Source organism: Littorina saxatilis, linkage group LG5 (genome assembly GCF_037325665.1).
Source record: "Littorina saxatilis isolate snail1 linkage group LG5, US_GU_Lsax_2.0, whole genome shotgun sequence".
Lineage (NCBI taxonomy): Eukaryota > Metazoa > Mollusca > Gastropoda > Littorinimorpha > Littorinidae > Littorina > Littorina saxatilis.
The window spans coordinates 10769607-10795918 of record NC_090249.1 but is presented as its reverse complement, the minus strand read 5'-3'; the positions used below and the strand labels follow the sequence as shown (position 1 = coordinate 10795918).

Here is a 26312-nt window from a genome sequence, read left to right as displayed (position 1 = left end):
GTGTGTGTGTGTGAGTGTGTGTGTGTGTGTGTGTGTGTGTGTGTATGTCTGTGTGTGTGTGTGTCTGTCTGTGTGTGTGTGTGTCTGTTTGTCTGTCTGTCTGTTTGTGCGCGCATATGCACGCGCTAACTTTTTTTGCCTCATGCCTCTATCTTTATGTCGCATTTGTGTACATACAAAACGACAATGTTTGTTATTTACATGAAAGAAAAAATAAACCAACACTTAAATAGCTCACAATGAACCTTTACGTGTCCTTGCTTTGCAAATTGTAAGTACTTAGCCGGGGACAACTGTGACCATACTGGCTAAGCATCCGGTCAACTCTAACGACTAGAAATATAATATCATACACTTATATTCACATTCTGTACAAACAATTCACCATTACTGTTATCGAGTACATTTGACCATACAATTACAGAACACGTCTTGTGACCTCATTAAAAATACAAATAAATAATAATGTGAGTTTCATTCTTACGTGATCATACATGAAAAAGCAAGCAACAGCATGAGACAAATAATTATGCTCGTTCATAAAGATAGGTTATTTGGGACAAACATGAGTAGGCTATAATAATGAACAAAAAGCACATTGCTAAGACCCTGTCATACCAAGTCACAACTGCCAAGAAAAATGCCACTATTCACAAACTAAAACATAAGAAGTTAACCCAAAGTATGCTGTTTGAGTTGACATTCAAGTCAAACAAGAAGTCACAGAAAGTAAGTCAAAGTGGAAAATAAGTTACAGTAAAAAATGTCACAGAATATAGGTCACACAAAATAATTCGTAGTATGGAATGTTGTTGGAGGGTACTCATTCAACTATAAACGGGATCCACAAAACAAATTATATACAGACTTTGATCAAATGTATGTGTGTTCTAACGTTACCAGTTATACGTCTAATATTTTCGAGGGAAAGCCGGGTTTACCTGTAGACCTGTTACAACTATAGCCTGGAACTGTCATCGTTGCATAATTTATGATAATTCGTACCCTGAACACACAATGCAGCAGCTGGTTATTCACATATGATTAAGTTTCAATTATTAGAGAAAATCACATTGAAGTGAAAATTCAAAAGAAAACATTTAGAGACAAATTCATTTCAGAAGAATACTCTTCTTACTACCCTTTTATGCTGAGACATCATTTTGCTCTGAATTGTGACCAAAGTGTTCGTGGCTCCAGTGATTAAAGTGTAAAGTAAGAAATAAAACCCTATTGAGACGCAAATGAACTTGAGAAGAATTTGCCCCGTACTACCATGTTATGCAGAGACACCGTGTTGTACATTGTCGACATTGTGAGACTTTGCATTATTTGTATTGTATAGACAATAGGAAATCGTATGCATTATGTGACCGAACATTTAACAAAAAAACTTCTTGTAAAGATATAACAGTACTTCAAAAGTAATGAAAGTACGAAAAAAAAGACCGAACATTTTAAAAAGTACAACGTCTTGTAAAGTCCTCAGCATAAAGAGTCATCAGTACTTCAACAGTACTGAAAGTATTAAACCAAAATAGGAGTAAGAAAGTAATGTAAGGGTACGAAAGTAAAAAACATTTCTTCAAATGCCTTATTGAAGTCTTTGTTTGTGCAAGATTCAGCAGTAAAAAAAAACCTTTGTAGTAAATAAAAGGAAATACAAAGGAATGTAAGTAAATGAAAATAAAAGCTAATTCTTGCCTTATTCAAATGTGAAAGCTTCATTACCAAGATTGAACCAAAAAAATGTAAGTACACGTTACTCAGAAGAGAAACATACAGGAATTTCAGCGCAAGAACATAGCTTTTCTCATCTTTAAGTCAGTGTTCTTTGTCATGTACGCAGCAAATAACAACACACATACACACACACACAGACACCACACACACAGACACCACACACACTCACATCACACACACACACACACACACACACACACACACACACACACACACACACACACACACACACACACACACACACTCTCTCTCACACACACACACACACACACACACACACACACACACACACACACACACACGTGAGCGCAAATTATGATTCCAGCAAGTAACAAAAAAACTCAATGTTAATAATTACCGCCTGCATCAACTAACCACATCCCCCCCTTTTAAAGCTAATAAAGGTTTTACAAAATGCGTTAAAGTCATTTTCATGGCCCTTTTCTAAAAACATATATATATATATATATACTGGCAGCAGTCCTATTTATGTCATTTGTTACTTTATAAGGTGTGTTTTGGTCAAATTATCACTGTAAGGCACAGTAAGTAAGGCTGAATGCACTGAGAATGTTCAAATGGATAACAGAAATCATTACAACATTCCCACGGAAAATTAAGTGCACACATACGATTCAGGAAAAAATGAATATCAGCAGTTGTTTAAAAAATAAATAGATCATGGACGTATTTATCATCAGTTTGATATGCTCTGTATTGTGGTGTTAAAAAAGGACGGGCTAATATGCTTGAGAAATATGCATATATAGATTCTTTTCGTGGTATGTTTCAATAAAATCAAATTCAACTTGCTTTGAAATGGCCGGAATATGGATATGAATCTTTGTGCTTTAACAAGCTCTTTAATCTGCATGTTTGTAAATCGATAGCCAAACTTGCATAACAGCAGCAAATGAACAATCGGCGTCAATTTCAATTGTACAACACACACGGGGAGAAAAAAAGCAAATTCAATTTCGTAAATAAAAATAATTAAAAACATCATCAGAACCCATAAGTACACAATCACTAATAACGAGACAATCACATATTTATAACAATTAAACTGTAATTAAAACTATTTAGTTTTCATTGAAGTTTAAAAACAAAATGGCATTTTTTTACAGAACAAAATTCTGCTTTCATATATGGAATGTTCATAAACATTGCAGAATAGATGCACGCAAGCTCCTTGTATGGTATCATATATCATATATCTTCCCATCAACACTACTTGACCAAAAATACGTTGCTATTGCAGAATATTCACATGCTAACTGTACCATAGCTTTCATGGTCCCCGTTTACACGTTGCATGGAAATAGTGTATCGTGTAACTTGGGTATCACATCACAATCAGATCACATAATAGAGTTTAAATTCTGTGCTTTCACCATTTTACTACCTCACAGCACCGGGTCACTTTTGTGGAAAATGTAATCCCCTTTACGACGTTAGGCATTTTCTTTTGTCGTAGAGATACTATCGTGTCTAAACCCACATGATACGGTTTAAAGTCAAAATTCGACTCCCGCAGTACCGGGTCGTTTTTTGGTCAGCTTAATTCCTTTTACGACTTTATGCATTTCCCTTTGTCTGAAGGAAAAAATAACCCGACTTTTGAATGAGAAAAGAGAATACCCAAAGCCATAAGCAAACAAGTTCAAAAAGAAAGAATGACATCTTAATTTAAGAGCTGCAATTTTTTAGTAGAATACATTATAATTGCAGTATTCGTTTCGTGTGTACGTGTTTGTGTTTTTCTGTTCACTGGTAAACCAGCAATTAAAACAAACGCGGTTTCAAACAAGTTTCTAGATAAGAACACTTCATTAAGTAACTTGGCAGGAATGTAAACATGTTGATGCATGATAAGTACTAGAAAAACAAAAAACAGTTTCTGGAATGCAAATATATTTGAATTTATAATCACCAAATAAATAAATACACTTCTTCAAGACGAACGAAAGCTTGAGACTCCCTAATTCCTTAGAAACACAAACAGAAGTCCAGTAAACGTACTGAGATTTGACATGTACATACTCAAGTGTATATACCAGCTACCAATTCTACAAATATATAAATGTGGTTATAAACTGTAGAAACAAATACAGCAGTCATCTTATAATACATTCTTGTACACGCAGCAGCATTTATAACAACACATCCGCGTCAACCGGATCAACGACGTTCATTGTTCTAGATCTCTCCCTTCCAGCATAATTCACACATTATTCAACGAAATGAAACTTCAAGCTCTCTTAACCCCGCAACCAACTGTTCTGGTTTTACAGGTTTCTAATTCCTCTCATCTTCTTCCCATTCAGAGTCAAGACTGTTCAACTGTCAGACATCTAGGCATTTACAGTGTCTTGCAGAAATTGAACCTTTCGTCTTGCTCAGCTGTATAATTGTGCAAACGATTCCTTAAAACTCGACAATAAGACGTATATGAAATGACAGTCAACGGGAGGGAAAAAACCCACATCAGTGATCAGGATCAAGGACTGATCAGAAGAATGTCCTTTAGTTACCATTATTTTCACTGCACTTTGCTCAGCGCTTATGGCACAGTCAAGAACAATGTGGCGGTTGTAAGGCATGCACACAACTGGCACTGCAAGTTATCTGACGATCGAAGCCAAGTCAGAAGAGTGTCCAGTCATATACGGGAAAGTCACGAAACACAACAAGGAGGACGCATAGGGAGCAAAGGAGTCTTAGGTGAGCCTTCAAAACTCTGGGTTTGAAAACGTCACATGATTTTTCTTGCTGTCGGTCTGGATAATGACGTCAGCGTGTGTTGAAATGTCCAAGTGGACGAAACAGGAGGAGCTTCTCGTTGCTGCTATGTTGGCAGCATTTCCCCTAGGGTCTGTGTCTGTCATCACAATTCCGTAGCAGGTCACCTTGAACGATCAAGGCTCTGTTTTGCCCTAGTAGAAAATGCATACACATTGTCAGCGTTTCTGCGCCAGAGCTTCTCTCATTTAACTTCGTGTAGACAAAAGACAAAGAGCAGGAATCCGAGACAGAGACATAACAGAAGTGTTTTGACGAAGTTGTCTTCTCTCAAAAGTATTAAAACATGCTTCACTTGTGAGAAGATACAACTTCATTTTGTTCAAGTCACATAAGTTTTCTGTACTCGTGATGCAATGTCGTTCTGAATGACAGTAGGTGTCATGGTGGGGTTTTCTTGGCAGATTCTTCGCCAGCTTTTCTGTTGCTTAGCAATTCTTTCTGCACTTCGTGTGTGGAACCACAGCCATGATTAAGCGTTGATGAACTCCTTCATATGTCCAGTCCCGCCGATAATTTTTGTTTTGGAACACACGATGAACTCGGGTGGCTGTGTCTTCTCCATTCCGAAGCACGGTTACGGCAGGCTGCCACGGAAACGAAAGTGTCTGCAAACGCTTTCCAAGGGTTACGAGGTTGTCAGCGTCAACCGCCAATTATTGTGAGAACTGTTCTCTGATAGTAAATTGCTCTCTTTCTGCTAGGTTCGGGAGAGCACTGGCAGACCATACACCACCTTGGAAGTTTACAGCCCCTCTCTTGGGATTGTGATGATCTCTGGCGGATGCCTCTGGAGAATACAGTTCCGTTCTGTACGTTGTAGTAGTGCGTTGCAGATTTCCATTTGGATGCTTTCATCAGAGTTGACATTTTCGTCGATTCTCGAGGTCAAAGACAGACCTCTATTAAAGTATAGGCATACTTTTTTCTACGGTGTAAACATGACCTGTAGGTCTCTCTGAAATCTCTTCACTGGGTCAGCGAATTTCATGGGTGGCTTGTTGAGATCATAGCCAGATCTCTGTCAGAACGCCCCGCTTGGAGCGTAATGTTCTATTCCTACGCTGAGGACACGATAAGTAGAACTCTTCGAAAGCATTTCACGAGCGGGGTGTATTTCATTACTCTCGAGATCACGATCAACTCTCTGTTAGAATGCCCCGCGTAATGTTCTATTTGTATATACGCTGAGGACAAGCGGAGTGCGTTTCATTAGCCTCTCGAGATCACAGTGAGTTCTCTACGATACTGAATGGTTCAGACTCTGGAGGACGTTCCTCTCGAGATCACGATCGATTATCTGTGAGAATGCCCCGCTTAGAGCGTAATGTTCTATTCGTACGTTGAGGACACGATATGTAGAACTCATCAAAAACGTTTCACGAGCGGAGTGCATTTCATTAACCTCTCTAGATGACGGCCAGCTCTCTGTGAGATTGAATGTTATAGACTGTGGATGATGTTCCACTGTGGATCACTGGCAGGTTTCCACCAGGACGACCTCAAGGTCCTCTTCAGAGTCCGCATGGTTGATCTCCAGCAGGAAGGCTGTCTCGTGCGAGTAGTGACGGATGATGTCATCGTCCATCCGAACCAAGATGCTGAAAAAAAGAAGAGAGATGCAGATGTCAAAATGAAGAATAGAAAGTCGAGTGTGTGCAAACGACGTCATGTGCTCCAAAAATACGCGTACACAAAAAGAAGAGAGAGTAGAAAGTCGAGTGTGTGGAAATGACATCAAGAGCTCATCAAGAGCTCCAATAAATCGCGATCTCATGACAACAACAAGAATAGAAAGTGGAGTAATCCCACGAAAAACACGAAACTTGCGTTGGAAGAATAAAGAGACAAGGCAGACACAGAAGCACAGCGAATGACCAACAGACCAATGCAAAAAGAAAAACAAACAAACAGACAGCAAAATGATGCACAAGCGCACGGCCGTTAACACAAGCAGACAGACAGACAGACAGACAGACAGACGGACGGACAGACAGACAGACAGACAGACAGACAGACAGACAGACAGACAGACAGACAGACAGACAGACAGACAGACAGACAGACAGACAGACAGACAGACGGACGGACGGACGGACGGGAGGGAGGACAGACAAACACACACATACAAACACACACGCGCACGCACACAAATTCACAAAAACATACACACTCACACAAGGACAGACAGACACAGAGACAGACAGAGACAGACAGATATAGAGACAAAACCAAGGACACACACACACACACACACACACACACACACACACACACACACACACACACACACACACACACACACATAAAAAAAAACACAAGGAGATTACGTTAAAACAAAACCTTACCCCTTTTTTGATCTTTTGTAGAAATTCGTGACGTTTCCTAACTGTCTATTGAATTTGTATTCAATCTGAAAAAAGAGAAACAATGCATTAACGATTTGGCTCGGAAAAAAACGCAGAAAATCATCTTAACACACGAACAAACATAAAGCGGAAAAGCCAACCTGCGAGTCAGACAGTGGATTTGACAGACCAGCGAATGCGACGGACAGGCAGACAGGACGACAGGCAGACAGACAGACAGACATGCAGGACGACAGGCAGACAGACAGACAGGCAGGCAGGCAGGCAAGCAGGTAGGCAGTAAAATCTACCATTCAACCCGACATAGACCAGGAGAAAAACGACATATAACGCAAACAGACAGAGATTACTCACGGATTTTAACAGCTCTTCGACAGTTGGAACGTCTAAATGAATGGCGTGGTAGGCTTTGTCGTTGTTTTCTTTGACGTAGAGCAGTGCTGCAAAATGTCAAAACAGTAATTATTCCTACAGTAAACCATTAAAAAAAAATTAATACAAATATTGACTTTTTTATTCAGGCTACATTCCGTGCACGATATTTGCTTAAAAACTAAGCAACGGACTAAACCCCCTAAACATAGAAAATCTTGAAAGAGAACATGAATACACCTTTCTGAAATCCCCCCCCCCCAATCCCCCCTGTCAGTGTTCTTTGATCACTGTCTCAACATATTGCAAGAAGGGGCTTCCTCTGATATTAGTTCTTTCTTGTGTTTGCATACCCCCTTTGTTCTTACTTCACTATATAAACATATTGCAAGAATTAAAGGGGTTTCTTCTTATATTAGTTGTTTCCTGTTGAAATATTTTGCTTCTATTCGTCATTCTGTATTTTATTTTATTTTAATTTACTTCCATTCAGTATGTTCAGTGTGATCACAGTCTTTATGAGTGAAAACTTACGAGTGAGATGCTTGTTGCATGAGACACAGGAAGTCAGACGGGGAGCCTTGGCTGCCGATGCCTCATCTGAGTCCTCCACTGACTGACCTGGGCTCAGCTGACTGCAACAGTAATTAATACATCAATTAATCAGTCACTCGATCGATGAATGAGCTTATAATTAAATGAATTAATTAATCTATGAATAACTTCATTCATCAATTTGGAAAGTATTTCCATGAAATCAGTACAGGTAGGTAGGTAGGTAGGTACGTAGGTTGGTAGGTTGGTAGGTAGGTACGGAGATAAACAAGTAGGCTGAGAGATAGGCTGGCACACAGGCAGAAGTTCAGAGACACACAGAAAAACAGCGAAGCAGACAGACAGAGACATTTCTATTTTTAACGAAGCTTTGGACAAGTAAAGTTTGACTTCTTCAAGAAATGCTCGAGTTCAAATATGACACGAAGAAAATATATGACGGTGGGAGATTATGAGCTTGTTCATGGCGTTGAGGATAGATGAGGCACATGATGAACGCAGACGGTAGAGGAGAACACTTCCTCCCGAATAAAATCAAGACGAAGATACCACAGTGTATCTAATGACGATTACATCTGAAATGAACGGATAACATATTGCCTCATGTTTGTCTGTTTGTTCGGTTTGGTTGTTGTTGCTTTTTTTTTGGTGGTGTTCTTTTTACATTTAGTCAAGTTATGACTAAATGTTTTAACATCGAGGGGGGAATCGAGACGAGGGTCGTGGTGTATGTACGTGTGTCTGTGTGTGTGTGTGTGTGTGTGTGTGTGTGTGTGTGTGTGTGTGTGTGTGTAGAGCGATTCAGACTAAACTACTGGACCGATCTTTATGAAATTTGACATGAGAGTTCCTGGGTATGAAATCCCCGAACGTTTTTTTCATTTTTTTGATAAATGTCTTTGATGACGTCATATCCGGCTTTTCGTGAAAGTTGAGGCGGCACTGTCACGCCCTCATTTTTCAACCAAATTGGTTGAAATTTTGGTCAAGTAATCTTCGACGAAGCCCGGACTTCGGTATTGCATTTCAGCTTGGTGGCTTAAAAATTAATTAATGACTTTGGTCATTAAAAATCTGAAAATTGTAAAAAAAAAATAAAAATTTATAAAACGATCCAAATTTACGTTCATCTTATTCTCCATCATATTCTGATTCCAAAAACATATAAATATGTTATATTTGGATTAAAAACAAGCTCTGAAAATTAAATATATAAAAATTATTATCAAAATTAAATTGTCGAAATCAATTTAAAAACACTTTCATCTTATTCCTTGTCGGTTCCTGATTCCAAAAACATATAGATATGATATGTTTGGATTAAAAACACGCTCAGAAAGTTAAAACAAAGAGAGGTACAGAAAAGCGTGCTATCCTTCTTAGCGCAACTACTACCCCGCTCTTCTTGTCAATTTCACTGCCTTTGCCATGAGCGGTGGACTGACGATGCTACGAGTATACGGTCTTGCTGAAAAATGGCATTGCGTTCAGTTTCATTCTGTGAGTTCGACAGCTACTTGACTAAATGTTGTATTTTCGCCTTACGCGACTTGTTTTGTTGTTGTTTTTTTTTTGGGGGGGGGGGGGGGGGGTTGGAGAGGTTTTGGGTTGGCAGACCAACAGCAATTAACAGCATAACAAACGAACTGCCAGACTGCTTGACAATTAGTACGGTACGCCGAGTATTTGGCGACGGATATGTACACTGTATACATAAGCCATGTAAGCAAAAGGCTATTTGCATTTTCAAGCCAAACATACGCCTCCAATAAAGCCACGATGCCATGCGTTTTGACCTGTTCCGCGCCTTACAGTTTTCTCGAAATACCTTTCAAGCATAAGACCCTATTTTATCTCACGATCTCTTATTCATAACACAATGTCTCGAAAATATATTTTTTCACTTCGTCACAGTAATAATTAGGGCGTGCACCATTTGCATTTCCTTTGCGATTTACTTTCTTGTCAAATATCTTTCAATCCACTACTATCTGAGCAACGGCCTCAAGAGTAGGAATACGAGACTTAAGTGGGTGTGTGCACATGTATTTACACAGTAACACAGTAAAAGAAAGGGGTTTGGAGCAGAGATTGGGGCAAGAGGAAAAAAGGAAGGCTTCGAATGTCGAACAAACAATCTACGGTTAACCCTTCATTGGTGATGTAAGAATCTCGTGGGTTCGAGCCTCGGTCGCCGAGACAAGGATCATTGTCTTGAGATTGTTCTTGTGTCAACTAAACTCTCGTAATCTTTGAGCGTAGGCGATAATTTTTCCTTGGTCTTGGTAAACCTATGCTCGGTTTGTGACCTTTTCCCTCCTTTTTTACCCACATTTCCACGGAGGCGTAATAATGCGGGTGTGATAATTCATATATCAGCAGTTTCTGCTTTTCGGAGTATACGCGTGGGTTTTTCTTGTTTGCTGACTACAACAAAGAAGTGCATGCGTCTGCTAAAAAAAAAAAAGGAACATAGGATGAGCGTGTACGTAGTTCTAATGCGTGTGAGAAGGTGTACACCTCGCTTTCCTTTGTTTCAACAAAATATAGGAAATGATAGAATGTAATGATTGATAAAAATAACAGAAGTAACTAAACAGATCAAACATAAGGAGAAAGAAATAATGAAAGAAAAAGTTTTCCTTAAGACATCAACATCTTAAAGAAGTTTGAACAATGTGAGAACGGAGAAGAGAGGTGGAGAGAGAGGGAGAGAGAGAGAGAGAGAGAGAGAGAGAGAGAGAGAGAGAGAGAGAGAGAGAGAGAGAGAGAGAGAGAGAGAGAGAGAGAGAGAGAGAGAGAGAGAGAGAGAGAGAGGGAGAGAGAGAGGGAGACAATGACAATGACAATGACAATTCTTTATTTTACGAGGGTAACAGCATAAGCATTGGTATACTTTTTTGCATCTGGCCCTCGCACTAAAGAGGGACTAAATCTACTATAATAACTACTACTACATACATACATAATTAATGAAACAGTATAAGTTTATGTACATAAGCGCATTATATGAGACATTGTAGTTTATAAATGTTCATGACAAGGTGCAAAGCAAAAATGTGCAAGTCAATTAGAGTCAGAATACTATGCAATAGTACATCAACTCTGCAAGACAATGGATATTGTGCAGAACATCATAATTTCGTGAACAAAACAATAAATCAAAAGTGAGTGACTGTGTCCCAAAGGACATAACAATCAAGAATATACTATTTTCATTAAATGGGATATATATTTGTTTTTGTAAGAATCTGTGCTGGTAGCTTCCCGTAAGGCATTCGGAAGAGCGTTCCAGAGACAGCCACAGGAAAAAAAAACTAGACTTGACTGAGAGAGAGAGAGAGAGAGAGAGAGAGAGAGAGAGAGAGAGAGAGAGAGAGAGAGAGAGAGAGAGAGGGGGGGGGGGGAGGGACAAACAGACAGAGACAGACAGACAGACTGACTGACAGACTAACAAAAGTAGTGAGGCAAAAGTGCTAAAAGAAGAGTACTCACCTAGAATTTTCTTCATCTTTGACGGAAGGGCTGCCCTGTAAAATAAAACAAAGAATACCTTATGAGTACACCGGGCCACACCAACACTATCACGTTGCAGATATAGGTTTAAGAAAGCCGGCAAGTTCTTACTTTTCAAACTTCTTCAAAAAACAATATAAATAGTCTACTAATTATCAACATCCTTTGTATTAGTGCATGTATTAAAAAAGCCATGTTGCCAAACAAATCCAATATACCCGGGTGTTGGTTTGTTTCTGTCATTTTCTTGTCACCTTTACTTCTTCACAATTTCAGAAATGAAATTATGAATTAATTTGGTTAAAAGAAATACGTTGGCAGTTGTAGTGTGGAAAACAAATGTGGAAAACAAAAACACACACTTGTTTACACACGTCAAAATAACACACAAACGCAAAATGGTGCAACATGCTGCTTACCATTGGCTGGATTTCCCCTGTCATGTAGGAAGGACTGAAGTACATTGGTGGACTGGAAAGATCCGCCATACTGTAAAACTCGGACCGGTCACACGGCGAGTGGAACACATCCTCCGACCTCTTGCGTCCTGCTAGTTGACACACATGGAAACACACAGTAAGACACAGTAGGACACATTAAGACACATACGCACGCAGCAAGACGCACAGTATGATGCTAAAAATAAGCGATAACTAAAAAAAAGTAAACATAATTCTATAAGAAAACTAAAATTAATTAAGATCATTTTGTCTTTTTGAATGTGCAGAAACCACAAATCAGCTAAAAGAAAGTCAGACTAAGAGGGAGAGACATCAACTCACGTGAAAATGTTACAGTAGGTTCCGGTGTTTTGGTGGTCTTGGCGTTCCGTCTTCTTTCTTCGTCTCTCGTCTTTCTTTCCGCGCCCTGACAAATAAGAAAGAAAATGTTAATGATATACGATACCGATACATTGAAAGGCTGTCTGTGGCCTTACGATTCATTTTCTACTGCTGATATGTTGTCACCGAGATCAAATTCTGTCTCGAAATGCTTTCTTTTGACACTTCCTTGGGAGACATGTAGAAGTAGTGACATGACTTTTACGTGACGCCATTATCGATCTTTGTTTGGCTTTTGACGTCTGAGATTTGATTTCAAAACAGATGGTCGAAAAGAGCCGTCTTAGGTTTTTTGTAAATGTAATCTTAAGACTTATTTTATGCATATCGTATGTCTTTGAGGACGCGTTACTCATAAACACAGGAAGGGATTTAAAACAATTTCAAGCGGTTCTCCAAGTATTATCCTTTCCTTACTTCTTCGTTTCTTCTTATCACAAGTTCACCATCATCACGTGCAAATATGAATACAAATAAGAAAAAGAAACTCGATGGTTGACCCTCACCTTGTCACAGAAGACTTTGATCTGGCAGAAGCCTCGATGGCTGGGCAGCAGTTCTTTTTTGGAGTCGAAGAGCTCGTATGTATCGCATTGGATGTGAAGCGGAATGCCCTGAACAAAAAGAGAGAAAAATATTTAACTTCAATTTTGTCAAGTCAGAAGCGCAAAATCCCGTTAAAACAAAGGCTCCGCTTTTCATTCAGATGTTGTTGTTTATGAATGGATTTGGATCTGGATTTGGATTGGATGGATTTGGATTTGGATAAGATTTACAGTCCAGTGAGGTTACCCTCATGGAAATTCGGGCTGCTTTCTCCCTGGGGAAAGCGAGCTGCCATACATACGGCGCTACCCATATTTTTTATGTAAGCCTTAATTCTCTTATTAATATATATGGTTTAAATTTCATAAACAACAAAATCTGTTGGTGCAGGTTAAATCGAAGAAGAAACAGAAAATACTAGGATTATCTTGGTAGGGAGGTGGGGGGTCGGGGAGAAGGGGGTGGGGGTTAGGGTCAAAACACTTATAGCCACACTAAAAAACCAATCTGCATTAATTTATTTCTTGAGGAAATTGAACGAATCATTTTGTTGTATTTTTCTCACCTTTACACCCTTTTGGTTGCTGAAGTCTGTGCTGAGGCAATGGACCGCAATGTTTACCTGTCAAAGATGGGAAACATTCTATTAAAATATTGCCCTTGGTATACAGAGGGATCATGTTTTATGTTGCACTTAACTGTCAACAACAATATTATTTGTATTCAAGATTGAAAAACTCTAACAGTCTAATATGCAGGGAAAATGAATCAATGATTCAAAGTAGACCCATAAATGAAGAGAGGAAATACAGAAAGATAGACAAAAGAATGACAGAGAAACCGAAATAAAGAAAGACAGATAAACATATAGCAAGAAAGAAAGAAAGTAAGAAAAACAAAATGCAGAGAAGAAAGAAAGAAAACAAGAAAGCAGAATAAAAAGAGAGAGACGAAAGATGGAAGAAAGAAAGAAAGAAAGAAAGAACAAAAGAAAAGAAAGAAAGAACGAAGGAAAGAAAGAAAGACAAAAAAGAAAGAAGGAAGGAAGAACAGTACAACAAAATAGATTAAATAAAAAGAGAAAGAACAAAGGAAATAAAGAAAAACGAACAAAATAAAGAAATGTTGAAGAGTTGTGAAGACAGAATTCTCACCCTGACAGGACCATCTCGCGGGTTCCACTTAACACTGACGGCGTTAAACGCCAACTCACTGATACTGTTAGGGCCCACGCCTTGGCTGTTCTTCGTGTCTGCAATCACAGTCATAAATATTAAGTATGTACTACATGCTGGCGTAAAGTAATTTATCGAAGCTATGTCATGCAAGCTTTCGTGTTGATGAGAAAACTCTGGGGTGAACAAAACAACTACGCATTAAGGAATTCACCATGATAGCTGATTCTCATTTTCGAGGTGAATGGCCTGCAAAAACCCAGAAAGAAAAACATTAAATGTTTTCAAGTCAGAAGCGAACAATCACCACATAACATAGACTAGGCAACAAACGATCCGCTGCATTGTGGCCTTTGCAACTTTCCTTTGAAACTCTGTTTTGGGGTAACCCTTTTGAAACTTTACAAAGAGGCCAAAATAATCGAGACAAAATATGACGAAGAAAACCTTCATGCAGACCATCATAAACAGTACATGAGAGTTCTTTTTAAAAACTCCACGCGTTCGTTATTTCAAGAAGAAGAAAAAAGCGTTTTTAACATAATTTTACTCAATGAGTGAGGAAACCCAGTTTTGAGTTACAAAATAGACAAGTGCAAAAACACATTTGTAAATGAACTGACCTATGTCGAGAATGCGTTGTTTGTAGCTGTGCTGACGACTGTGCCAAAACTGCCACGCCTTCATTTCTTCTTCTTTGTTCTTTTCCTCCCGGAACACAAGCATGATCACCGACTGTGGACATAGACACATTAACATTTACATGGTGAATGGAAAACAAATCGAGAGTGCAGCTGCCTTTCTATAAGCAAAGTTTAAGAGGATGGATAGCTAATTGCAGGTAGAAACTATCTTTCCGCAAAGGAACAGAAGCAAAGTTAAAACGTTTTAAGTGAATGGTGAATGAACAAAATAATCGAGTGAGCAGCTGCCTTTCTATAAAGAAACAGAGGCAAAGTAAAGAGAATGGATAATTATTTGCAGGTAGAAACTATCTTTCCGCAACGTAACAGAAGCCAAGTTAAAACGTTCAAGTGATTGGTGAATGAACAAAAAATATCGAGTGAGCAGCTGCCTTTTTGCAAAGAAACAGAAGCAATGTTGGATGGATAATTATTTGGAGGAAGCAATTGTCTTTCCGTAAATGAACAGAAGCAAAGTTAAAACTATGAATATGATTTCGAGGAAGCTGTTGCTTCTCTGTTAAAAGGCAGACATACGAACGATGCAAACAAAAAACTTGAAGACAGCTAAGAAGTAGGAAATGAAATAGAACAAGACAAGATAGGGCAAGATTACCTCGGGTAAGGGAATACAAGACAAAGCAAAGTACGACAAGACAAGACAAGGGAAGGAAAACAAGGCAAGACAAAACAAGGCAAGACAAAACAAGGCAAGACAGGGTAATACAAGACAAGACTAAACGAAAGAAGACAAGACAGGACACAACAAGGAAAGTCAAGATGAGAGACAAAAAGGCGAGACAAGACAAGGAAATAAGACAAGACAATGCAAAGCAAGACGAGAGAAGACAAGACGAGAGAAGACAAGACAAGACAAGACAAGGCAAGATAAGGCACGGCAAAACAAGACAACTCGGGGTTTATGTGTTTGTTCGTCGGTTTGTTTGTTTGTTTCTCTTGACATCTTCGTCTTTCGGCACGTTTACAGATTGTTTGTTTAGAATTATAGTCCACCAGTTCCAATAAATGTTCCAAATGCAATATTTACAACTTAAAATAAATAAATTCCAAAACGGGAAAAAAATCACTTTAGATGGGTCACTGACTGCTTAAATAATCAACATCCCACGACATGCATGTCTTGAGCATTGTGACGAGTACAGACTGGTGCTCAAAAATGGGCGTGTCCAAACTGCCCACCTCCCCTTCACCTCCATTTTGATCATGATCGAGTGTTCTCACTTTCCAGCCTTACACCCCACTTTAAAGATATTGCTTTACGCCTGTCACACACTCTACTTTCAGACCCTCGAACTGTCGAGCTGTTTGGGGTTTCTGTCTCAGCTTACATTGTCTGGGGGTTCTCCGTTCCATTAGCACCGCTACGTAAATGGTCAAGTCTCGTCTCGCACATGCTCTCGTGTTGATTTAAGTCTCGGCTAAAGTGCAGTGGCGTATCTATGTATAGCTGGAGTCAAAATATCAAGGTCGGGCGTGGGGTGGGATTATGATACGTCCATATAAGGTCTCTTGACATTCTTGCACCGCTAAGGGTGAATTGACATGTCGGCTCAACCTTGGGATTTTGCTTTTTAACTTGTACGATTTCATTTAACTCCAGGGAAATCCGTCCAAGATGTCTGCATGCATATACAGACGGACAGAATTAATGACACAGACACAGGCGAAGTTACAAACAAACATGTATACAATAACAGACAATACACTTGAAGAAACAAAAGAGGATAGGGAAAGTGACAAAACGTTCTGCTTGTGAATGTAATACATATATTTATACTTAGGATACACGTACAAGGAGTTAAGCGGTTGACGTTTCCTACAAAAACAGGAACAACTTATTTTCCCTCTGTTATTCTCTTTTTCTTTTAAAGTTCTATATATCGTGTAGCAGCTGCACGTGCGTTCTTAAAAAAAACAACTCTGGAAGAAAGACGTTCGTAACCAAATTAAAAGACACCAAAAAACGAGACTATGTGTGTCTGGACAAAAAACTTCAAAAGCACTGGTGTTTTCTTCAATGTCATTTTCTAAACGACTACTAAAAAAAGGAAAAGAAGGATCCACTAATCTCTGTACTCTGGCTTTAAACTTGCGCAATCCCTTCAATCCCCCCCCCCCCCCCCCCCCCCCCCCCCCCGAGTAACCTCTATGCGACCGCCGTCTAAAAAAAACTGTTGTCTGCAATTCCTCAGACTTACGTTCAATTGTTACATGACCCACACTTCCTAAACAACTTCCATACGCACGAGTATCAGATTATATCACGCAGACAGCGTCTTTGACTAATTTCTATAACCAGGGGTGAAGAAATGGGGCCTCCTTCCCGTGAAATTGACAATTCCGCTCACCGTCTGTCCAGGATTTTACATGGGATAAGACCATTCCTCCGTTATTATGAGATACAGTGGTACCTGCGATGAAAGGACACCCTTGGGACCAGCCAAAAGTGTCCCTAAATTGCAGGTGGCCTTTCATGGGATCTGAGATGATGAGCTGAATTGTTTTCATAGGAAGGAGTGTGCCTTAAAAATGTAGTACAAACGCACTTCACCCTAAATGCACAGAAAATATGTGGAAGTATGCAAGTTGGAGGGATTAGTTCCGCCAGACAAGACACTCGAGGGGAAAGGGAAGCTGCTGCAGGTAAAATGCTCGCAAACAAGGGTTTATTCTTTTCTCAAGGAGCAGAAATGAGGGACATGTATCATATAACAGGTGGGAGAAAGTGGGTCTTTACAAAGGTAAATAAAGTAAGGCGTCGGTAAAGATAAGCTGATAAGTTAACAAGTCGCGTAAGGCGAAAATACAATATTTAGTCAAGTAGCTGTCGAACTCACAGAATGAAACTGAACGCAATGCCATTTTTCAGCAAGACCGTATACTCGTAGCATCGTCAGTCCACCGCGCATGGCAAAGGCAGTGAAATTGACAAGAAGAGTGGGGTAGTAGTTGCGCTAAGAAGGATAGCACGCTTTTCTGTACCTCTCTTTGTTTTAACTTTCTGAGCGTGTTTTTAATCCAAACATATCATATCTATATGTTTTTGGAATCAGGAACCGACAAGGAATAAGATGAAAGTGTTTTTAAATTGATTTGGACAATTTAATTTTGATAATAATTTTTATATATTTAATTTTCAGAGCTTGTTTATAATCCGAATATAACATATTTATATGTTTTTGGAATCAGCAAATGATGGAGAATAAGATAAACGTAAATTTGGATCGTTTTATAAATTTTTATTTATTTTTACAATTTTCAGATTTTTAATGACCAAAGTCATTAATTAATTTTTAAGCCACCAAGCTGAAATGCAATACCGAAGTCCGGGCTTCGTCGAAGATTACTTGACCAAAATTTCAACCAATTTGGTTGAAAAATGAGGGCGTGACAGTGCCGCCTCAACTTTCACGAAAAGCCGGATATGACGTCATCAAAGACATTTATCAAAAAAATGAAAAAAACGTTCGGGGATTTCATACCCAGGAACTCTCATGTCAAATTTCATAAAGATCGGTCCAGTAGTTTAGTCTGAATCGCTCTACACACACACACACAGACACACAGACACACACACACACGCACACACACACTCACCACATACACCACGACCCTCGTTTCGATTCCCCCTTGACTAAATATAACAAAAAAGCACAATAGCCAACAGAAAGATTATGAAAAAGCTTACAAAGACGAGCACGCCTACACACAGAAGAACAACGGATAAAACACGCACACACACACACACACACACACACACACACACACACACACACACACACACACACACACACACACACACACACACACACACACTCTCCCACACACACACACACAAGAAAAGAATGAAAATTACAGGCATTAGCCTACGCACCTGTACAGACAGACATACTCACTGACAAACAATTGTGACCCTCCACCACAAAATGAGTCGCATGTCACCTCGCGCGGTTCTGCGCTAGGCTTAATATAAGTCCGGGGAGTGTCTGGTAACAGTGTGAGGGTCACCTTAGTCACAGGTTTATAACTCAAACAGTTTTTGCTCTTTTCTAAAACGGTTTTCACCACTGGATAGAGCATAAAAAACTCTTTAGGGAAATGTAAAAATCTGAAAATCATGCAAAGGTGACATGCGACTCATTCCGTCGTGGAGGGTCACAATTAGTCAGATAGACACGCCGACGGACACTTACAACGCTTAGCATACTACTGTAAAACAACACAACTTACCTTGCACATGACACCTTTAGGGACTCTCTCAGGTGTTGTGTTTTCCAAGGTGAGGGGATAATATTGACCTGCACACAACATACACAAACTGTAAGGTGCAAACTCAAAACATTAACTGCTAAAAGACCTGTTGTAATCTTCAAAACAAAAGGAAGCATGTCAACAACGACAAAATTTGAGCCAGTTATATTCGTAGCTTTAAACACTGTTTATTCTTCCGCGAAAAACACGTCTTATCGCGCTGCGTTCAAGACCGAAAAGGAAGTTGGGAGATTTAACTCCCTTGAATTATCGTAGGTTTGACTTTCTACACGGAAAAGCGACCAAATGATCTTTTCCGATTGTCTTACGGAGGTGTCAGCCGAACCAGGCCATAACCAAATTTAAGAAAAGACTTACATTGTTTTATCTGAATGATACGTCCGTTTTCAGAAATTAAGTATCTCATGATTAAAACACAAATTAGAAACAGTACTGTATTTTGTTTCAGTGGACTAACTACTACCGTGGAACCCCCCCCCCTTTTAAGACCCTCCGATTTGAGACTTCCTCCTTTTTGAGACCTTGCTTTGTCATATTATTCTGTCCATAACCTCGGTAAATTCTAAAACTTCCTCCTTTTTTAAGACCCAATTTTCTCAGATTTGTGAAGGTCTAAAAAGGCGGATCCACTGTAGTGCTGACGTATGAGGGGGATCATACATCCTGCTCCGTTGCTTTAATTCAAATGAATATGTTGTACATTTAATGGATGTCTAAACTGGCTCAAAATTATTGTTAAAAATACTGTTGAAGACATTTGTGTGTGTGTGTGTTTTTTGTGGTTTAAATGTTAAAGACATCATAACAATGAATTAAATGTGTGCATATATATATGTACTTACTTTTGTTGAGATAGGTAACCCGGTCCTCTTCGAGTCTCTGCGTTGTGGAGATGGGTGACTCCAGGAAGTACTGGTAACCCGTTGTGTTCGTCTCTCTGGGAAACACACCACGAGTACATCGTCAACAAATGCAAACACGTTGTGTACAGACTTGAACATACGTATAACGAATGTTAAACGTGAAAACATAAACAGAAATCATTGAAATCTTGTATCAAGCTTTTTAAGGTATAAATGCGGGAAGTCTCATGTCACACACAAACATTTTGTTTTTTAATTTTTTTTTGTTTTTCAAGAGTTTCAAGTTCAATAAAGCATCTTATTTTATTGTTATTAATCATAATTACAGTGTTATGCTTGAAATACGAATTCTAAATGACAACATTATTTTCGAAAATGTTGGTATAAACGACCGTTCTAGACAGGAAACATTCTTAACAAAGAAAACGTTTTGGAGACGAAGGATATTAGTGTTACGACAGCCATTATTCTTGATTAAAACATTCGCTTTAGTATAATGCCATCTCCTCTTGCCTGGTTAAATCCTATAGGGGGTACAAACAAAAAAGCTAACCTTTTTAAGAAAGTCTATGTGAAGCCAAAGATGTCTCAGATATCTTGTTGTGAAAAGCCTTGTTCCGACCGTGAGTTAAAAAACAGGTTGGTAAGGACAAGATTGTTATCTAAAACCCATCGTCCTTAGCCAACTCTCCGGGAAGTCTTTACTCATTAATCTCGGATCTTGCGATCTAGCAATTTTTCACAACGACTCAGTTCCTTCGGATTACTGAGTAGTTACACTTAGAGCACTCGGTGAAACACACATCTCTTTTATGGACACGTAACAACATTGTCAAACATTTTCTGGGAGTTGGGTTGGGTTAGGCGAAGACTTCTTAATAACACACACACAAACAAAATGTATTATATAATTCATGTTATTCATTTCCTAAGGACATCGTGTAATAGAATAACATAAACACTTCTGCGTTGATTCGTATACTGTATGCCGTCACAATGAGCAAATTTCATAAAAGACAATAAACTTCACTACGTTTTTACAAACACAAAAGTGTTGAACTGACGGGAACATCTTCAATTCCCCAAGAAATCATTTAGTCGTCGATCATCCTTTCTGCAAGATAGGTTAAGTCATCAGAGGGGTCGTGCGGGGGGGGGGGGGGGGGGGGGGGTTGGGGCTGAGTAGACGACACAATTGCAAGCGTATGTATTCTCGTTATTGTTATCAATTCCACCTCACTCCTATTCTTCATTGTGAAAAAAAAACTAGACACTTTTATTTTCGTTCCGAAAAAAACCCTTCAAATAAAACTATGAATATAAAGTATGCTACAAAATTCAACGACAAAACGGAAGAAAGATCACACAGACATAAAAGGGAAGATTTAAACACAACTGTTGTAATTGTATTCAATCATACTGTTCAAAGTGTACTTACAATTTCTGAATGCAAGGGTTTCGAGGCGAAAGTTTGTCAGAACCAGAAGAGTATGATCTGTTAAGCACAGGATTCTGCGAAGACTTCCGCCTTTTCAAGGACTTGTTTTCTTTCGACGCTACCACTTCCGTTCCGTTCAATGCAGTCTCCTTTAAACTCTGCACAATAGGAATGAATGAACGAATGAATGGATGAATAGATGAATGAATGGATGAATGAATGAATAAATGAATGAATGAATGCATAAATGAATGCATGAATGAATGAATGGATGAATGAATGAATGGATGAATGAATGAATGAATGAATGAATGAATGGATGAATGAATGAATGAATGAATGGATGAATGGATGAATGAATAAATGAATGCATAAATGGATGAATGAATGAATGGATGAATGGCTACATGAATGAATCAATATACTAGTGATTGAACGAATGAATTAATTAATTAAGTAATGCATTAATGAATGAGCTAATTGTCTAAATGAATGAATACATGCTCATTCGTCTATTAACGTACGGATGATTGAATAATTAAAAAAAGATGTAAAAGAATAATTTATCAATAAAACGAAACAGTAAACACACTGACATGCCTATACCAATTTAAGCAAAACAGAATAAATAAAAAAAAGTCTCACGAAGAAGGAAATAAATAAAGAAAAAAAAGAAAGAAAGAAAGAAAGAAAGAAAGAAAGAAAGAAAGAAAGAAAGAAAGAAAGAAAGAAAGAAAGAAAGAAAGAAAGAAACACAAATAGACAGACACAGACAGACAAACAGGAAGATACAAAATTAAAGAAAAGATAAAATGAAATTATAGCAAAGGACAACCCAAACAAATCATCTTATAGAATAGAATGTCATTCCTCCGTTGTCACCATTTACTTACTCTCACTGAACTTGAAATAATGTTCCACAGTTTGACGTCAAATATTTAGTTGTGATGAATGAAAATGAAATGAGTAAATGGATCTCAAATAATTTTTGTTTTCATATCCTAACGTGTTTTTTTTTCCTGCTAACGTTTCTCTATCTAAATAAATGTAAATATCTTCCTAATTTTAGAGTGATCATTTTCATCTATGTGTCAATCCATCACATAAAACGCGTAGGTTTGGGAAAACAGTCAAAGTATTTGATGTTTTTTTGTTGTAGTTCTCCTAAAACAGTGGACTTTTTTTTTCCAGTATTTAAAAGCAATGATAATGAAGGTCACAGTGATCATCACAGTTCGGAGTCATATACTAATTTGCATAAATGTTAAGCTACTCTATGTTCGCATGTTCATAACGCTACGTCCACCGAGAAAAACATGATTCTTAATTTAATAAAACACCAAAATATGTTGTTGTTTTCAGAGTGTCGACGGCCATCGCGAGGATTCTGGGACCGTCTGAACTAATTTAACGCGGGATTAGAACGGTGAACCACATGTAAGTCCGTATTCCTAATAGTTGAAGCGAGTGTATAATTCTAGCCGGAGAAAGAGTTTGGCCACACACACACACACACCCACCCACCCACACCCACACACCAATCTAACACCCACGCAATGCCTTAAAACGTGGGCATTGAAACTGAAAAGAACATAGGCTGAGAGTCGTCTGCACTACATAATCGCAACAATGATACTTTGTAGTACAAAAACGACAGTTACACTCAACTGAAAGACTATCTTTTGCGTACCCATTGACAACTGCGAGCGAGTAATTCACATATAATCCTCTTTACAAGCTTCTACAACAAGCAATGAAACAAGAGATCCCCGTAGCGCGTAAAAAGCAATGAAAGCCGCCGCGCGAGCGAAAACACTGGTAAGCCCATAAAACCCAGTCCCAGAATTCTTTCCCTTAGTAATCAAGGCGAGCTACTTCTGTCGCGTGCGAGTTCTCTGGGCTTTGTTTTTCCTCGCGAATTCTTTCCTTCTGGGAAGTAATCAGTGGCTAGGTGTATTTATATCTCGTACGTTTTTATGCCACCTTCGGTTTCCACTTTTTAAATTCTTGGTCCTAGGTAATAATAAACGGACGTCAATTCGCTCTGCGTATGTGTTTTCTATGAGGAAAGGTGTGTCTTTGGTGACTTTGAAATGAGGTCGCTCTGGCAAAAGAACTTGATGTTTATTGCTCTAATTCTCTCCTTTTCATTGTTCTTGTTGTCATGATTGTTTCAATGAAGCCATAATTGCCTGTCAGTAGCTGCAGTAGCTCCAGCAACGACATTGGACTCAAGCGGATTCATGGGCATGCAAACAAACCACTAAAAGTAGGAACAATAAAAATGTAGCCAGGAAAACAAAACAAACACGAAAATTATCTCCTCAAAACCTAAACCCCACCCTCTCAAATATTAACATAAAAATTAATAATTCTCCAGGATATTTAGAAAATGCAACAGAAATATCACTGGAATAAAACTGTAACACTTGTTTGGCAACCTGAGGGAAAACGATATAGTATGTTTGGTTGAAGTCCGTCTATTTCTTTGTTAGTTTGATTGCTTGTTAAATTGTTTGCTGTTCCCGAAGATGACTCTTGAACCGACGTCACACAGTCTCTTTAAACTTTAACCTCTATTTCCTGCAAGCGCGAATTGCTGTTTTGCAAGTAACGAGACTTTAGTTGTAATTTTGTAATAAGCGTATACGCGTATGCGGGATCGATTTGACAATTACAGAGAGCTCGCTCACAAAACTGGCTCTGGGATTTAAATCCCTCGCTAGATCTGAGGATTGAACCATCGACAAGCTGGTATAGTGGCCAGCCCTGCCAACCACTAAAGACACACGTTTGTGTTCTTCCACGTTAAAGCTTTCTTTGCTGTTGTGTTATTTTTTTCTGAGGTTGTGGGCTGCAAACCCCGCGTGCACTATGTTTAATTGTTGTTGTTGTTGTTGTTGTTGTTGTTGTTGTTGTTGTTGTTGTTGTTGTTGTTGTTGTTGTTGTTGTTGTTGCTGTTGTTGTTTGCACCTGTGGGGTATTACACGAATGGCTTGTTTTCTTACAATTTTAGGCGGCCATACTCCGTTTTCGTGGGGGAGAAAGTTTTACATTTCTAAAAGTGTATTCCAGACATTTTAAGAGAGCACTGAACCCTGCTTTTTGTCCCCCTCCTCCCTCACACACACTTTGTTCGGCGTTTTCGGCATTGCGCTTGTGGCGGCTAATCTTTTGTTGAAAAAACTCAAGATGAAACTAAATAGGTTCGCCGCTTAGTGGTACAATAGACGTCAACGTCTGCACTTCTTAGATAACAATCATTTTCAAAAAAGATATAAAAAGAACCAAGCGGGTGAAAAAAAATGTTGTTTCAGTGTCAACATTGAAAAGAAAAGTTAAAAGAGAAGTTTAGTGGGTTTATCCTTTTGACGGCGGAAAATGATATTATTTTCTATGCTCATCTTCAGAGATGTTACAGAAGAAATTAACCTGCCGTGGGTGCTATCCTCATCTTACTCAGCACACCATGCCGTGGGTGCTATCCTCATCTTACTCAGCACACCATGCCGTGCAAGTCAGGGACGTAGGCCCTAACAGAGAGAACTGCGAGAACAGCGTATTGTATACACTGCTGCTAGGGATTTTTAAATTTGTTTTGTTCCGTTTTGTTTTTGTTGTTATTTCATTGTATTATTTTACTTTAATATGTAGACAGATGGATTGGATTGGATTGGATTGGATAAGATTTATAGTCCAGTGAGGTTACCCTCATGGAACAATGTACGGACTGACGGACAGACAGAAAGACAGACATACAGAACGACAGAACAATTGATAGAAAAACAGATTCATAAACTGAACGACAGATAGAAAGCCACACGGACTGACAGCAACACAGACAGAATGACTCAATCATAAAAAGACCAAAAAGAGTAATCATATTACGAGAACGATTATCAGATAACCAACCAACCAATCAACCAACCGACCAACTCCTTAAAAATAAATAAAAATAAAAATAAAACAAGCTTAAGATCAGAATAAAATAACAAATAAAATACAATAAAATGAAATCAGATAAATACGATTAAATCAAAGAACATAAACAAGTACACACACACACACAAACACACACAACTTACCAAAACAGCAGCATTGGGCGACAACCCCGGGTCGTTGCTAATCCCACTATCCGGCGATGTATCCACCGCCCCCGCGCTCATATACTGGTGATACGTGGTTCCGTAACCATAGTGATCGTGCAACGGTTGCTGCTGTTGTTGTTGCTGTACATAGCGCATCACACCTTTCTCTGGATCCATGTCGAGGAGCCCGTCGTCCACTTTGCTGATGTTGTTGTTGTTGGTGGTGGCGCCGGTGTAGATGTACAGACTGTCGTTGTTGTTGTAGTAGCCGTTGGCGAGTTGCTGTTGTTGCTGTTGTTGCTGCTGTTGTTGCGTGGTTTGTCCCATGTCGAGCGGTTGTAGGAGGTGAAGGAACTGAGACTGTACTAGAACTGGTTCTGAAAGGGAAAAAAAAGATGAACGTGATTTGAGGTTGCTAAACATTTCAACGTGTGCATTTTCGTGCTTCTTGGCCAAGCTTAAACCAGATCATCAGTAAGCTTACCTGACGCATTTAAATCTGAAATTACAGGTCGCAGTTGCTTGAATTGCGCGCGGAAATCTCATCTGAAATTACCGATTGTTTGCTACGTGAGGTTGTTATACATTTCACAAAATGGACAAGTCCAAGTGTGCATTATGGTCATTTTTGACACAAAATCCAAGTTTTATAAACCAGATCATCTGTACCTGACGCATTTAAATCTGACATTACAGGTCGCGCTTGTTTGAATGGCGTGAAAAACACGTCCAGATTTTGACCAATCTAAAATCAAATTATGTTGCAAGAAAACCGTTGCTCTTACAGACTCAAACGGTCTAATTCACTGATTAAGAAAATTAACTTTCAATGTACAATTTCTTGAGCCTAGCTCAGTCTCTGCAAAATTACGTTTGGCAAGGCATTACACCACCAGGTCCTCATAATTATACACTTTTCCTCGTGTTTGTGACAGCTTGAATATGACTGATTATCCTACATACGTGAGAGAGACACTCGTGAGATAATAATCGTTCAAATCACACGTGTGTATATCATGTAAATGAG

The 26312-nt window shown here is 38.9% G+C and overlaps 1 protein-coding gene and 1 long non-coding RNA gene across 2 annotated transcripts in view; both read right to left on the bottom strand.

The window, feature by feature from the left end:
* LOC138966286 (uncharacterized) overlaps positions 1-26312 on the bottom strand; it is a 470291-nt gene that overhangs the window by 208859 nt on the left and 235120 nt on the right. The window lies entirely within an intron of this gene.
* Positions 1921-26312, bottom strand: part of LOC138965924 (AF4/FMR2 family member lilli-like) — a 72835-nt gene continuing 48443 nt past the window's right edge. The window contains exons 5-19 of the mRNA XM_070338004.1: positions 25283-25662; positions 21198-21355; positions 19739-19833; positions 18855-18922; positions 14544-14655; positions 13900-13997; positions 13311-13367; positions 12706-12813; positions 12140-12224; positions 11777-11904; positions 11337-11371; positions 7821-7921; positions 7269-7354; positions 6894-6958; positions 1921-6146 (exon numbers count right to left, since the gene is read on the bottom strand). Of these exons, the coding sequence (XP_070194105.1) occupies positions 6020-6146; positions 6894-6958; positions 7269-7354; positions 7821-7921; positions 11337-11371; positions 11777-11904; positions 12140-12224; positions 12706-12813; positions 13311-13367; positions 13900-13997; positions 14544-14655; positions 18855-18922; positions 19739-19833; positions 21198-21355; positions 25283-25662 (1703 nt within the window). The 3' untranslated portion in view covers positions 1921-6019. The remainder of the gene's footprint in view (positions 6147-6893; positions 6959-7268; positions 7355-7820; positions 7922-11336; positions 11372-11776; positions 11905-12139; positions 12225-12705; positions 12814-13310; positions 13368-13899; positions 13998-14543; positions 14656-18854; positions 18923-19738; positions 19834-21197; positions 21356-25282; positions 25663-26312) is intronic.